A 16,814-nucleotide genomic window follows, 5' to 3' on the forward strand; every position below is an offset into this window, starting at 1 on the left:
TTTAGTTTCACTTTGTTATGTACTTTTTGCATGATCATAGTATATAGTGTTTGGATTGAAAGCTTTCCTACCTCTGTTCCGTCCCTTTGGGACAGATTCCATGTTGAAACTCATGAATTTTTTTGTTTTGTTTTGTTTTGTATATTTTTCCACACTTGAGTATGGACCTATTATTAAAATATATCATTTGAAAAATAAAATAACATAAAATAAAATAAAATAAGTCATTTGAGGGAGAGATACTTCTTTGTTTAAAATCCAGACCCATTCTGGATGGGTTATGATTTATGTTTGTAATTATTTTTTTCAGTAGCAAAACTTTGAATTCATCAACTACTTTATAAAATATTTGTTTCTTAGGAAGAAGTTTAGGTGTCTGTATTAAATGCTTTTGGAGATGGTTTTGTTTTTGCATTCTTTTTTTTTTTTAAGATTTTATTTATTTATTCATGAGAGACACACACAGAGAGAGAGGCAGAGACACACAGGCAGAGGGAGAAGCAGGCTTCATGCAGGGAGCCTGATGGGGGACTTGATCCAGGACTCCAGGATCACTCCCTTGGCCAAAGACAGGTGCCAAACCACTGAGCCACCCAGGGATCCCCCTGTTTTTTCACTCTTGATTGAAAAAAAAAAATTTCAATTAATGTGAAGTACATCTACTTTATTATATAGCTTCTCTTTTGGTTGTGAGAATATAGAATATAAATACAGTGAATTGAACATCTAAGTCTCTAAAGGAAGAGACCTAGTCTGTAAATGTGTTTTAATCTTAGTAAAAGTATATTTTGTGATTCATAATACTAGTAAACTAAGAATATACGAAACATGGTGTCTACATAAAAGGTAGCATTTGAACTTTTAGAAACCTCATTATTTCAAATGTAAAGTTTGTGGGGGTGGGGTGGAAATGACTTAGAGTTAGCCAGGCTTGGCTGTATGTTTTATTCAAGACCTTTGGATGCACTTATCCCATTCTGGGAATCATACTTAATACTTTCAATTTTGATCATATTATCTATTATTTTGGTTTATGACCAATTATTCATCATTAGAGTTTTTGTTTACTTAGTGCATATAATCCATTATTTCCAAAACATAGTTATCTATATGCTTGGAGAGAGTATTTTGCCATTTTTGATAGTTGTGACATTTTAAGTTTTTGCTTATTTTTCTAAGCTTATATGCTAGTTAGAGAAAGCAATCTTAATATTAGAATCTATAAAGAGTGTTATTCACTAAAAGTACTTTTTTATTACTCTATTTTTCCAGATGTGCCTCTTCATTTTCACTTTGAAACATTGTTTAAAAAGACTGAAATAAAAGGAGATCTTGCTGAAAATAAATTTATAGGAGACTGTGTCATATCTCCATCACCTGGTATGTCATTTACAAATCTTGTACTTTATATGCCTTTTATATCTTTCAGATACTGTTTTTGCTTTCTAAGGAAATAAAATTTAACAAAGGAACAAAATGTAAATCCTTAATTTTTAATATTCACTTTTTACAAATCACACATATACACACACAAATAGAAAATACACAGGAGTAATCTGTGATACTTATCACAAAAATGTGATACTCATTGAATGAAAATTATGAAATACTGATAAATATAAAAGGAAATCTAAATGCACTTGGAGAAACAGCATTCCTGGATGATAGGAAGGATATCAGTTCTTCCTCTTGGTTTATATATTTAAGGAAATGTTACTCAAAGTTCTAATAGTTCTAATTTGGTTAACTTAACAAAATAATTGTAAAGCCCATTGGGAAAAATAAATGGGAAAATACAAAAGTAACTGCTAGAAAAAAGTATTAAGAGAATCTATCCTAACCACATACGGAAACATGACAAAAATCTGTAATAGTTATTATCACAGATTTCATGTACATTTAGTAAAGTAAATTGGTGAAGCAAATTCTATAGCTTATACTTTATTATATAAAAGAAGAATTAGAAATGAATGAGAACATGGAGAACTATTCATTGAAGAGCATTGTTAATCTTTTGGGGGAAATTTTGTTTACATACTTGTTTCATACCATGTATCAGAATAAATTTCTAGTTGGTTCCAAGAATTTGAAGAATTAAAACACTAAAATTACAAAATAAAACTTGCATTATAATGAAATAGTTATGAGTACTATGGATGGGGGTGGGGACATCGTCTGTGTTTGGAATCCATCAGAAGAAGAAAAATATCAACATGTTTTGACCATATACAAAGCTAAACTCTTCTTAATATTAAAAAAGTCATACAAACTAAGAAAAATTATTCCCAGATGAAATAATCATCTACCTCAAAGACTCATGAATCAACTCAATGCCTGTAGAATTGAAGTTCTGAAAAGTAGCAGATTTTAAAATAATTTTTTTAGGTTTTTTTTTTTTTTTAAGATTTTCTGTATTTATTCATGAGAGACACAGAGAGAGAGAGAGAGGCAGAGACACAGGCAGAGGGAGAAGCAGGCTCCACGCAGGGACCCCGATGTGGGACTCGATCCCGGGGCCCCAGCATCACACCCTGGGCTAAAGGCAGGTGCTAAACCACTGAGCCACCCAGAGATCCCCCAATTTTAAAATAATTTATAAAAATCAGCAGCTTTTATAAATACCAGTGATAACCAGTTAGAATACGTAAGGAATTATACTAGACACATTGACAATGAAAATACAAAATATCTAGGATTAATTAAACTTAGTAAGGACCTACATGAAGAAAACTTAAAAAGTATACTAAGGAACCCAAGAATATGTGCCTATAGAGAAAAATACCCTGTTTCTATCAGAAGACAGTATTGTCTGGAGCACTTGGGTGGCTCAGTCAGTTAAGTGTCCAGCTCTTTTTTTTTTTTTTAAGATTTTATTTATTTATTGATGAGAGACATAGAGGCAGAGACACAGGCAGGGGGAGAAGCAGGCTCCATGCAGGGAGCCAGATGTGGGACTTGATCCTGGGACTCCAGGACCACGCCCTGGGCCAAAGGCAGACACTAAACCGCTGAGCCACCCAGGGATCCCCAAGTGTCCAGCTCTTGATCTCAGCTTAGGTCTTGATCTCAGGGTCCAAATTTCAAGCCCCACATTGGGCTCCACATCTAGCATGGAGCCCACTTTAAAAAAAAAAAAAAAGGGCAGTATTGGAATTTAAGATGCTATTTTTTCCCAGTTTAATTTATAATGTAACTAAGAATCATAGAGGTAATCTTCTTTTGTTTTAGGACAAAGTTATTCTGAAGTTTATGTGAGAGAGAAAATGTTGAATAGTTAATAAACTTTTTAAAAGATCAGTAAGAAAGAGGTGTCAGATATCAAAATTATACAGCTATAATCATTAAAATATTGTGGTATTGATGAAAGCCAGATCAATGGAACTAAATAACCTAGAGACAGACCCAACTGTCCATTATTTGATAAAAAGATAGTTTTTCCTATCAGTATAGGAAGGATGGCCTCATCAATAAATAACAGTAATTCTTACAAAGTACTCCTTATGCACCACTATTGGCTGAAGGGCTTTATGTTTGTTGATTTCGTTAATCTATACAACCTTGTATAAAGTATTGTTATTTTACTCCTTGACTAATTTCCCAGAGTCACGTTTGAGTAGTGTTAGGGCCAGGATTCAAGTCCAAGCAGTCTGGCTCAGAGTCCATGTTTTAAACAACTAAGTTTCTTCTAAAATCAGTGGATTATAATATTAATCAATGAATTTTTTGGGAAAAAAGGTATCTCTACCTCATACAGCACGTTAAAATAAATTTAAGGTGAATGAACATTAAATACATTCTAGATGGATTAAAGAGTTAAATGTTAAAAGTGCTGTCTTAAAAGAATTAGAAGAAAACCAGATGTATTTAATGATTATGATCGTGAAAATGATAATCATAAGTAAAATTTATTGAGTGCTTATGTGTAGACACTCTGCTATTTACTATTTTTTTCTGATACATTAGGACATTTAAACATTATAATCATCAATTCTGGCAAGACTGCATGTAATAAGACCAGGACCCTCAAATATTTTAGGTAGCATTAAGAATACAAACCTTTTGTGAAGTACTATGAAATTATAGTGCTTTTAAACTATGCCTTTTTTTTTATTAAGTTCATTAAGGAAAAACAACTGTTTAGTTGTGCATATGTTATTAAACTGTTAACTCTGTATTCTGACCCATAAAACCATTTCTAATAACCTAGTCTAATACTAAATATAAAAACCACCTCTATTTACAAGTCTGTTCGTTTCACCATTATTTGTGTTAATGAAAAACTGGAAACAACTTAAAGAGCATATTGAGATATGGTTCACTAACACAATGGAACATGCAGCTTTTAAAAATATCTTAAAAGTTCATGTGGGGATGGAAACATCAAAGAACGCCAAGTAGTAGAAAGGACAAAAATGTGTTAATTCTCTGTATGTTATGATTAATAACCATGTAAAAATGTTCATTCTTCTACCAATCAAATGCAATGTGTGAGTCTTTTGGGGATCCTGATTTGAACAACTCAGCTGTATAAACATGCAGTTTTTGAGATAATCAGTGAAATTTGAACACGCATGGCTGCTGAATATTAATGAACTTTGTTAGATGATAATGCATGTGGTTACATAGACATACACAATCTGTTTGTTAGAAATTCAGGCTCACATATCTGTAGATGACAAGATACAAGATAGGATGTCTAGGATTTGTTTTAAAATAGGCTAGCAAAGAAACAGTGGGGAGAGAGATGAAACGAGATTAGTCACCAGTTTAATTGTTGATGATGAATGGTAGGTACAACAGAGTTCATTCTTCTCTTCTTTGTGTTTGTTGAAATTTTTTCACAGAAAAAAAGTTTTTTAAAAGTTGAAAGCACTAAGAACAAGGAGCAGTTGTCTATGCTTAGGGAAAAAAGACTAAAGAAATACAGAAAAATATAGGTTATGTTCAGGTACTTTTTCATGATATAATTCTACTACTTTGAATCTATACTGAGACTAATTTTTAAAGAAAAAATGTATACATGAAGGTGCTTATTTTAAGAATGACCATAATTGAAATATCATGATAACAACTAGCTCTAACAGCTAGCATAGTTAAATCATATTATCGGTAACAAGAAGAATGTTGGGCTTCCATCTGAAAAAATAACAATGAGGAGTGAATTCTCAAATTCGAAAACTACAGTTGTACGTGGATTTAAATGGAATTACATTTTAAATGTAAATATGAAATATATGCATGTGTATGACTGGAAGGAATATACAAAAATGAAATTATATGCTATTAGATAAGAGATTAGGTGATTATATTATTTCTAATGTTGTTATTTATCTGACTTAAAAAGATAGGGCAGCATAAATGTGTTAGGCACAGTATTAATAGTAACATATCAATAATGTAATGACATGCTAGTAATGGGGAATTAAGAGCTAGGAATGGAAGACAGATGAATGCTACAATTATTAGGCAAATCACTGAAGTATATTCTATTGTATCCCAACTTCACCTCCCTTGTTTTCTTTCCCTTCTCTCCCAACCCAAATAATTATGCATTAATTAGATTTCATTCTACATATGCAAGTCTGAAAAAGCTGGTCATTATTATTTGTTGTTAGCGATTTCTGTAGAATTAAGCAAAACTAGAGTTCAGTATTTATTGACCACTTACTCTGTGCCAGGCAGACTGTTCAGTGCTGAAGAATCAAAGGTGAATCATAGGGAATCAAAGAAATTATAAGGTGTAATAGGAGGAAGCAGACATACAAATAACTATTAAAATGATGTGGCCACAGATAGGATAAAAAGTCTAAAAAAGGCAGTGTGTAACTCTCTACCTAGAGGAAGGGAGGGATAAGGATGATGGGGGAATGGGCAAGAAGACTCGAGAAAGATGGTGATGCCAAACGTAGCTTTACATACTTAGTTGGAATTTAGAAGAGTCAAGTGTTCCAAATCATTGTTCCTCAAACTTCTATGTACAAATTACTTGAGGAGTGTTAGAATGCAGTTTCTGACTCAGTAGGTCTGGAATGGGGTCTGATTCTGCATTTCTAACAAGTCCTAGGTGATTCAAATACTGGGGGGCCCTATTGGTTTTAAAATGGAAACAAACGTGATTTGTCATGGAGACATAAAACAGTGTGATGTGTTCAAGTATATACAAAATGTCTGGTATTTTAGGGTAAATGTGAAGTGTGTGAAGGTAAGTAGATGGATGTTTGTCTGCTTTGCCGTGGCGCTTTTATGTATCCAGAAGAATTTTAAGAAAGCACAGCTGACTTCAGGTAACAAGTAGGGAAAAGACAAATTGTAGTGGGTTGAAGAGTGAATGATTGGTTGCCCATTCTGAGAAAATAGGAGCAAAGCCACTTAAGGGCTGTACTCATCAAAATATGCAGTCATGAAAGACATAGGACAGTGAAACTGTTTCAGATATAAGAAAACTCCAGACACGTGATAACTAAATGCAGTGAATAGAATCTTCTACAAAGAACATTATAGGAATAACTAGTGAAATTTGAAGGATTCCATAGTTAATAGTATTGATTTGTCAGTTGTGTGTGATGTGAGAATGCCCTGGTTTTTGAAAAATACATGTTGACATATTGAGAGGGACATTGTGTCAGCAACGTAGTTTCATCGGAGTTCAGAAAAATAAATACGATAAACTTAACATTTGTGGAATCTGAATAAAGGGTATAAGGGACTTCTTTTACTATTCCAAGTCTTCTGTTAGTCTGACACTATGTCAAAATGAAGTGTGTTTTGAGTGGAACAGTGGCACCACAACCCACCCCAGGAAGCCAAGACCTAGGTCTCAGGCCTCTTCCCCTGCACATGCTCATATCTAAATCCACCGTCAGTGCAATCTTACTCATTTGTTTCAAACATGCTCCTGTCTACACTCTATCATGTTCACAGTCCAGCCTAATGAGCCTTTATCTGCGCTCCTTGAAATAGCCCAGTTATTTTTCCAATCCCTGTAGCTAGTTGATCTCTTCAAAATATGTCACATCTGCTCCCCGCCCCCATTCCTTAAAATATCTGACAGAGGGAATATCCTGGGGGACCCCTGTAGCACTACCCACCCAGGAGGAGGACTCCTTGCTCATGGTTCTTTTTCACCATATTCCCTGCTCTACACTAACTGCTCTTCCAACTACCAAATTCGTCTGGCTCCCCATTGCTTTGGGCCTTTGTACATACCATTCTCTCTTCCTTCCCCTTGCCATCAGGTAGTTCTGTTCATATTTGAAAACTGTCACTTTACCTGGGGTTCTTTTCCTAGAGCTCTTTTACTGTTATATACTCCCATTAACTTCTCTAATTAGTACTTTTCTGTTACACATTGTAGTTCTTGAGACAACGTCTGTAATCTCCATTAGCCACAAAGATCATGATTTTTGTTTTGCTCACCGGTGTCCCCAAGGTGTATAACACAGTGCCTGGCATAGAATTAGCCCTCTATGAAAGGGAAGGCAGGAGATAGGAAAGATACTACTGGGTCAAGGTGTGTTTTCGGATAGAATTCAGGAGAGGATTTTGGAGACCAAGAACGAAAGGCTATAAGCAGGTGTAGTTTGATTCTGAATTGTCGTATTTCCTATTGCTTCAAGAGTCCATCGCAACCTTACAAGATACTAAGGGTAAATAAGTGTAAAGAAAACGTAAGTAAAATTCAGTAAAAAGTACCACCTTAGGGAAGATTGAAGTTTCTTCAAAAAGATTGATTTGCTTTTAGAAAACAAGGAAGGTGGTGAATTGCTTTTAGAAGAGGTGAATGGGCTTCCAGTTTGCTTTAAAAACACTCCAGAAATGTTTCCATTAAAACGAGAGAGGGCATTGTTGGATCACCTGCCCGTTCCAGGCGTGTTCTACATTTAAAAACCTCTCACAATCCTAGTCACCCCTTTCTAGAAATGAGTTAGGCCTGCCAATTTATTTTGCTTTCTCTGTGTCCTGTTGGTAAGAAATCGTGGGGGCCATCTTGGAATTCTGCCATTTTCCCTGAGCTCTTTATTTTTTAAAAGATTTCTCTGAGAGAGGCAGACGGAGAGGGAGAGTCCCAAGCGGACTCCAAGCTCAGTGCAGTCTGACAAGGGCTTGATCGCACAACCGGAGCAGAACTGAGCGGGCGCTCAAACCACAGAGCCACCCGGTGCGCCTCCCTGAGCTCTCTAAAGTCAATGTTCCGTTTTCCAGCGTCTAGCTTTGCTCTGTCATTTCTTTCTTTGCAGTAATCTTTATCCCTTTTCTCGTAACTTTTAGGGTATCTTTATTATAAAGTAATGTATGATTAAGATTTTTTTTCCCCATCTGACACTCATGAGCTCTTGAAATCTTTCAGAAATTTTTTTGTCTACCATTGCCTCTCCTTCTGTGTTGCCCCATTTTGGGTTGTCCTTCCTCCCCCATATTTCCACCACTCTATTGCTTGGAGTTGCACCGTTCCTGCCTGACCCACCGATGGTCATGTCCAGCCACGTCCATTCTATTATTCAGCGGTCGGTGACGGTTCTTAACATTTGAACAATTATATTTCCCATTTCTTAAGTTTTCCTAAAGGAACCTCTTTTGCCTGTTTCTTTTGGCAATGTTAGTTGTTTTAAAGACTTGCTATTTGTATTCTGTGAATCCACCCACTCTTTCTTGAGAGGGTTCATTTGTTTGTACCTCTTGTTTTTTATGGTGTTCGTATTCAGGTTTTTGGAGCCGTGTTCTCAGCTTTAACGTTGACATTCACTGTTAAGACTTCTGCCACTGTTATTTACGGGATCCTTTTCGTAGGTGGGGTAGACATTTGCACTCAATACTATTTTCAGAAGCAGTTAGGGACAGGCAGGACGTATTTCAAAGTGAGGCACTTGGACATTGCTTTCTCTCCACCCATTCCTTTTTCTGCTCAAGACTCTCAGATTTTGTTACCTATTAAGGCAGATAATCTCCAGGAGTGTGGCTGAGGAGTTGGCATGTGTAGTCAGCCTATCAGAGAATATCCGTCCAGGTAATTGTCCAGCTCCATTTCCCTTTCCTCCAGGTAACAGCATGTGATCATATTTTTATGGCAGCACTTTCCCTGCTTTTGCACCATTTGTTCTTCCAGTTCCATGTATCAGTCTTTCTTACAGGGATTCCTCCCAAATTCTGCTTTATGTACAAGTTCTCTTTTACTGCTTGCTAATGTGGATGTCTATGCGCAGATCTGTGCGTATGTCTAAAACTTTTGTCGATTATTTTTAGGGTGCTTTGCCATCTTGAAATCAAGAGTCCCAGTTACTGTTGGTAGACCATCTTTTTTTTCAGCATTGGTGAGAATTTGGCACTTTGGCCTACATTTTTTTCATCTCCAAACCCTTCAAAAAAGAAGCCGATTTGGTTTTTAATCCAATACTGGAAATATGGGGTTCAGATAGGCAAGAACAATGGTGATGAAACTAACATTTATTGAATATTTATCATGTCATATCCTTCTAATGATTATTACAGGGATTAATTCATTTAATCCTCATAGGCCCATGATAGCTGCTCTTACCTCTATTTTTATAGATAAGGCAACTGAGGCACAGAGATATTAAGTGACCTAGAGGTTTTAGAAAATATAGTGCTTTTAAAAAGTGGAAGAATGGTGCTGTACTGTCAGTTTGATGGAATCTGGTTCTTGCTCTCAAGAGGTCCCTGTCTTTTATAAGTTTGTAGAATTCTTGATCTTGAATTTTTATTTTTTAAAGATTTTATTCATGAGAGACACAAAGAAAGAGACATAGAGGGAGAAGCAGGCTCCATGCAGAGAACCCGATGCAGAACTCAATCCTAGGACCCTGGGATCACACTCTGAGCCGAAGGCAGATGCTCAACTACTGAGCCACCCAGGCGCCCCAGTCCTGAATTATCCTCAAATTTAAGGGTGAACAGATTCAGATTTAAGGGATTCAGATCATATCCAGCCAAAATTTATAGGCCTGAACCAAACTCCCCCATAAAACTTTGTAATTTAGAAGACTGATAACAGGTTACCCTTCCTTTTCATCTCCATCAAGTAATGGAGCAACTATAGGAAATTGAGCACTTCTTGAAGATGTTTTTAAGGAATCTTATTATGGGGGTTTTCAGTTTAGGAGCATTCCATATTGGTATAGAAGTATTTCTCTCATGTAATTCTGAATTGGTGAATTAATGTTCTGCAATGTTGGAAGTAAAAACAAATTAACATGTTCATTGTGTGTTATAGAAAACTTCACATTTCCTTTCTATTTGTTTTAGTACATAATACTTCTCTGAATCAGTGGAGAAATGGATATTCTCCTACATGCAAGCCTCAGATAAGGTCAGAATCTTCTGCACAGCTGTTCCAGGGAAGAAAGAAAAGACACTTGAGTGAAACAGCATTAGGTAGGTTAAAATGAAGATATGAGCACTAGAACTAAAAATTGAAAATAAATTCTGATCTGCATAGAACCTCTGCTTCATGGAAGTTTATAATCCAGAATAGTCCCTATTACACAAAATATCTATGGTTCTATGAAAGTTAAACAGCATATTCATGTAGTCAGTCCAGAATTTTCTCTGGACTGGGCATTCATCTACTTTATGGCAATTAAGGATTTCCATCTTATATTCCCTAATTACAGTTATCTTCTACTGACTATTCTGGACAGAACTTAAGCCTCCAACATTGTGTTCTGGATTCAAAATACATCAGTACAAAGTTACCTTCTAGAAATTACCATTTCTGATAGTTACTGTGGTCACAGTTCACTGAAGCTTCCTCAGAATTCTGAAAAATTGGATGAGAATCACCTAATGTAACTCAACCAACTAGTTCAATTTCCCTTAGAGACTTAAGAGTTCCAAGATGATCAATAGGTATTGTTGAAACTACAGAGTGGGGTTTGTTATGGGGATTTAGGGCTATCAAATAGTTTCCAGAATTATTACAAGCAATGATTAAAAAATGAGACTTACCAAAAACATATTTTAAATGGCAAATTATTTGTTTCTTGTTCATTGTTCCAGTGGACAGAACACTATATAGTCAGGTATTCATTCCCCAGATGTAATATGTCAATATATCCAGTAATTTAGAAACTGCATTCAAGATGTACTGGACTCTATACTTAATGGACTGAACACATTCATCACTGTCTCTAGAAATCCCACCATCACTATCTGATAATCACTACTTGATGAGCTAGTGTGGCACAAAATTAAACTCCTAGCCACAACCAGAGGTTTCACTGTGTTTTTTCTAGTGCCTCAACCTTAAGACAGCTGAGTCTCCTTAGCTTTTGAAGAACTTACATGTACAGATCTTCCTCTTGCCTTATGACAGGGTGACATCCCAATAAACCCATGTTAAATTGAAAATATCCTGAGTCAAAAAACTATTTAATACACTAACCTAATAAGTACCACAGGTTAGCCTCAAATGTGCTAAAAACACATTAGCCTACAGTTGGGCAAAATCACCTAACACAAAGTCTATTTTATAATAAAGTGTTGGATATCTCATGTAATCTATTGACTGCTGAAACAGTACAGCATGGTTCTATGGGTAGAGAATGGTTTTAAGTGTATTGATTGTTTATCTTCGCAATCACACGGCCGACTAGGAGCTATGGCTTGTTGCTGCTTGGCATGAGTATCCTACTGCATACTGCTAGCCCAGAAAAAGGTGAAAATTCAAGGTATGAGATTGCTACTGAATTCCTGGCAGTTTCAGGCCATCATAAAGTTGAAAAATCCTAGGTTGAACTATTTTACGTTGAGGACTGATTATGTATAATACATAGGAAAACTTCTGTCTCTTAGTAAGATTCATTATGAAAAAAATCACATTACCTAAGATTTGAAATATTTCACTTGAATTTATCTAATTTCAAGTTTGATGGAAATACAGGAAGAAAAGTAAGATGCTATACATTACAAAGAAGTAACTAGATAACTCCCTCAAGTGCAGGACATGAAAAACTCTTACAAATTTAAGAAACCTAAAAGACAAAAACCAAGTTCAATATGTGGATCCTGAGGACATTTTTTTTAACAACTAGACAAATATAAATATGGATGGGGTATTAGATTTTACACTACAAAGGAAAACACTTTTTAAGATCAGAAGTAAAGTAAGGGTAGCAAATAAGGGAACAAATAAATGTATACTCACAAATTAGGGAATCAAAACAAACGGAAAAAGGAAATATGGAACAAACACAGAAAACACCAAGAGTAGCAAAGTTGTGATCAACATCTTCAGAGAAAAGAGAAAACCCATCGATGAAATACAAGAACAGGACAGTATAAATGAATAACAGGCCAAGAACTTTTAGAAAAATTTAGAAGTCTCAGTAGAATGCTCAGAAGATCTAGTTAAGGAAATCTCCCAGAAATTAGAACAAAAGTCAGATATAAGAAAATGAAAGAATAGAGAAAATTAAGGAGATATGTCTTTGGAGGCTAACATCCAAATAAGACATTGGAGAACACATGAACAGAGTGAAGGGCAAAGATGAGATTTAAAAAATGAGATGTACTGGATAAAAACTTATCAGGATCCCCTGAAAATGGAAATAATTGTGACAGAACTGTGGGTAAGATTTTTTCATTTCCTTAATTTTTTGATACATAAATTAAAAAAAAAAAAGGAATCCTATGTTACCTAAGCAGGAAAGTAATTTTAACACCTGTCTGTGTAATGTATGACATTCTCTATGGTTCTTTCCATGGCAGGAGAAAGAACCAGATTTGAAGAATTTGCTTTTCAACGCACAGAACCAGAATCCCATAGCAATTTTACTGCTGTTACTAATGTCAATGTTATATCAAGAACCCAGAATTCATCATCACAAGTAGGTTTTTTTTTTTTGTATTCTGAACTCTAAAATTGCTTTATAGACTTAAAACTTGCTGATAAAAACTTTAGAATATTGTTAATCTATAAAGTCTTACTTTACTAGCACATGACATTAGGTAGCAATAGATGATTTAATTTTTTTTAAACTAGTGAGCTAATTACTCAGTAATCCTTTATTATGGCTTTTTTTTTCCTCCTGTGTGAAAAACTATCATAACCATCTCTCCTCCTTACCATGAGGTTTAATAGGAATCCAGCATTTGTGGTGGTCTTATTGATTTGTCATCTGGTCATAGAATAGAGGTTAAAAGGTAAAAGGGTTTAGAAAAAACTGTAAAGCCCAGGGGCCGGGAACACATAAAAGAAGGTTGTAAAAATGAGGTTTACGAAGTGGTACACCAGATATTTCATAGTCTTTCTGAACAAGGAAGTGTGTTGGTTAAACGATCATTTCCATGATGTTCAGGGTGCTTTATGGTAACTTCTTTGATAAGTCTTTTACATTTTAGGCATTCTTATTTTCTATGATCTTAAAAACAAGCTTATATGTATGTAAATCTTCACTGTATACCTGCCAAAAGGGACTGTGCTGTTTTACGGAAGATAAGGGTCTTTCTTATTTTTCTTAACATTTTGTGGTCAGGTCTATCATAACATATTTAGAACGTGTACAGTATAGCAGTATACCTACTGGATAACTCACGAGAAGAGGGCATCAGCACAGCTAACTAGATACTGTTGTAAAACTACTGTGATCCTACTCTGCAGAACACTGCACGACGGAGACTGAGAAGTGAGAGCTCTTATGACATAGATAACATCGTGATTCCCATGTCGTTAGTTGCGCCAGCGAAGTTAGAGAAACTCCAGTATAAGGAAATACTTACTCCAAGGTATGTATACTTACATCTTTTTATCTCCTCTCTTTCTTCTTTTTCTTGAATAAATTTACGTTTTTAGGGTGAAGTTAAAATTTTAATTAATGAAAGGAAGATACTCCTCTCTCCCTTCCTTTACTTGTAAAACCATGGAGGGAAATAGGTGAAAGAACCCTTTATATGACTCATGCTAAAAGTGCCATATATTATCACTTTGTCAGTTTTTATTAAGAATTGGAAATTCCTAAGACTGATTTACTCTGTACTTAGTCTTTTATTCAGTGATGTTATGTGTATATACATGGCCCAAAAAGGCACTTTAGGGATGTAAGTATAGTAACAAATAATCCTTGCTCTTCAAAATGGAGTTTTGCACAAGATTGCAATGAGTTCGAAGAAAGCAACTACCTTGGCAAGGGGAATTCACATTGTAGGACAGTAACACTTGTAACAACAAAAATAAGATTTTGATGTATTATTGTCAAATCAGCAGTACACACATTAAATGCATAAGTGGGAAGATTTAGGAAGACATTATGAAGGAGGGAGAAAGAACAAAATTTACATAATTTACACAGGGAAACCACAACAAAGGCACATGGACGTGTGCAAGGCTAAGCCAGAGACAGAGATTTTTGTGTAGGGTGATAAAGTTATGGTTAGAAAAGAAGTTATAGACGTCCCAGAATGCCACACACAGATCTGCTGCTTACTGGCGGTGAAGTTAGTCAAGTTTTTTTTGTTTTGTTTTGTTTTTTTTAGCAATGATGAAAGCAGTTTCTTAAGAATGTCAGTCTGGCATGAGAAAGTAGATAGAAGAGGTTGGAAACAGAGATATAAGCTCATGACAACTACAGTTAATTCCTACCCATCTCTATTCTAGCTGATTTCAAATGTTCTTATTCCTAATTACTTTGAGGTATTATGAATGAATCTGTTGAGCTCTCCAAATATGTAAGGAGTAACATTTGTGGTTCTGATGTTCTGCAGCAATGTTTTTCAATTTATTTTGGAAGGCTGGCGCTACCCGGTTGTGTTGGTTGCTTAAATACAGAGGAATTCTGTGATCCAGTGCTTAAACTTGAGAGGCCATGATGGGTGTCTTCACACAAAGAAATTGGCCAATGCTCAAATCAGAGCTCTTCTCCCCTCCTCTTCCTGCCAAGCCACTGTCTCAGCATCTACTGACTTAATTCAAAATTAGTACATTTGTAGGTATAAAACAGAGCTATGCAGAAGAGACTGTTTACTTTAAGACCAAAAGTAAAGTCTCTTTTTCTCTCAAGATAAATCACTCTTTAAAAAAAGAAAAAAAAAGTATGAAAATACAACCATATGAATTATGGAAGCCCTAAGGAAAGAAAACACTACTGCATTAGCTGTGCTTAGTGAATGCAGTTGCTTACACTTATTTAACAAAAGCTGAAATCGGTTTGTATCTTCAACAGCTGGAGGATGGCTGTTCTTCAACCTTTGGATGAATATACTGTAGGTGAAGAAGAGGTAAGTTGCCTTTCACTTATGGATAATTGCACATTATATATTATGAAGCCTGCTTAATTTGGTTTTTGAAGACTAAAGGGAACTATAAGCTCTTTAACATGCAGATTTTTTTTTCACTTATGAAAACAAAGTTCTTCATTTAGGATATGAATTTCATTAGAAAAATGTTTTTGTGCAAGTTTACAAAGAATAATATATAAAGAAAAACACAAATATATCATTTGCATACATGAATTGTTGTAATGCTGAATTTACATTAATATCTACATTCATTCCCAGTATGAGTCATGTTTTTTTGCATGAGATTTACTCCTAATATTCAAGCCTACAGTGCCATATTCAAAACACTGGGAACAAACTGCTTTTGAATTTGGAAAACTTTGGACCTAAGAAAGTAATGTGAATGTAATGGATACATCATGTAAGACATAGAAGGAAGTCTAGGATAGTTCTCATAATCACATATTAATGTTTCTATAGAGAAATATTTCTAGAATTTAGCCAGATCAGGCTATATAACTCAATGAATTATGAACCACTTATTTCAGAGTTTTAGAATTGCAGGGAAAGGGACTGTGAGCCTGTATAGGTAAAACTTACATATGAAGAAAGGAACAATTTCAGAGAAAAACACTATATAATCAAACTAATTTGAAAGTGATGTTCTGTAGAAGCAGCGTTATATAAGACATTTTCTGCCATAATCTATGCCCTGACTCTGTTTTTCAGCTACCAAAATTAACTTTTTAATGCCATTTCCTCTTTTAATATGCTCTTCCCTAATTCAGAATGATCCTAGGCAGGAAACTCAAATTCTTAAACCACTATCACCAGTCTTAGAATTCCAGATAAATTGATGTTCATTTTTCTCAGTTTTACTTTTCTTTGATATAATATTCCTAGAACAGTGTATTCCATAAAGGGCAATCAATACTGTAAACCTATTTGTAATCTAGGTACATCTTCAAACGTGACCCAAGAGAGAAAAAGTTGTGTTTAAAAAAAAAAGTTAACTCCTTTATTATGGAATCTGAAGCTCATCTCATAACCTTTGTTCTCTCAATTTAGATTTATTTTAGAGTTTTCTTCCTATATTCTCTTGATGAGGAATTGTTTGACCTGTTCTCATATTTCAAAATGTTTCTGATAAAAGGAAAACTTTATTTCTAATTCCAGGTAGAAGATCTTTCTGATGAAGTCTTCTCCCTAAGACACAAAAAATATGAAGAAAGAGAGCAAGCCAGATGGTCACTATGGGAGCAAAGCAAGTGGCATAGAAGAAACAGCAGGCAGGTGTTATCAATTTAAAAACCAGACCCATGAAATCCATGCTGAATGGTAATGAGAGACCACTAAAAAGGAAGAAAATATATTGTTTAAGATCAGTTATTTTGCACTAGAAGTGAAACACGTCATTTCCCTGAGTATATAAATATATTTCGGTTAGTGATGAAATGTGTTTCTGTATTTTCCTCCGCTCTGTTTCTCATGCTTATTGTCAGCCTGAAGAATAGATTTAACTCAGCAAACAATGTGAAAATGTTCCCTACATAAAGTAGGTCATTTCAATGCACTCTTAAACACTA

General features: G+C 35.1%; 1 protein-coding gene across 10 annotated transcripts in view; it reads left to right on the forward strand.

The window, feature by feature from the left end:
* Nucleotides 1–16,814, forward strand: part of KANSL1L (KAT8 regulatory NSL complex subunit 1 like) — a 130,463-nt gene that overhangs the window by 109,661 nt on the left and 3,988 nt on the right. For 9 of the 10 annotated variants that reach the window (XR_013373158.1, XM_077885444.1, XM_077885450.1 and 6 more), the window contains 6 exons: nucleotides 1,273–1,380; nucleotides 10,261–10,389; nucleotides 12,724–12,842; nucleotides 13,616–13,740; nucleotides 15,174–15,228; nucleotides 16,405–16,517. Coding sequence is in view for 9 of the 10 variants with exons in the window: in XM_077885444.1 (XP_077741570.1) it covers nucleotides 1,273–1,380; nucleotides 10,261–10,389; nucleotides 12,724–12,842; nucleotides 13,616–13,740; nucleotides 15,174–15,228; nucleotides 16,405–16,517 (649 nt within the window). In the remaining variant the exon portion in view is untranslated. The remainder of the gene's footprint in view (nucleotides 1–1,272; nucleotides 1,381–10,260; nucleotides 10,390–12,723; nucleotides 12,843–13,615; nucleotides 13,741–15,173; nucleotides 15,229–16,404; nucleotides 16,518–16,814) is intronic. The other variant, XM_077885452.1, reaches the window with a different exon arrangement.

Source organism: Canis aureus, chromosome 36 (genome assembly GCF_053574225.1).
Source record: "Canis aureus isolate CA01 chromosome 36, VMU_Caureus_v.1.0, whole genome shotgun sequence".
NCBI classification, from domain to species: domain Eukaryota; kingdom Metazoa; phylum Chordata; class Mammalia; order Carnivora; family Canidae; genus Canis; species Canis aureus.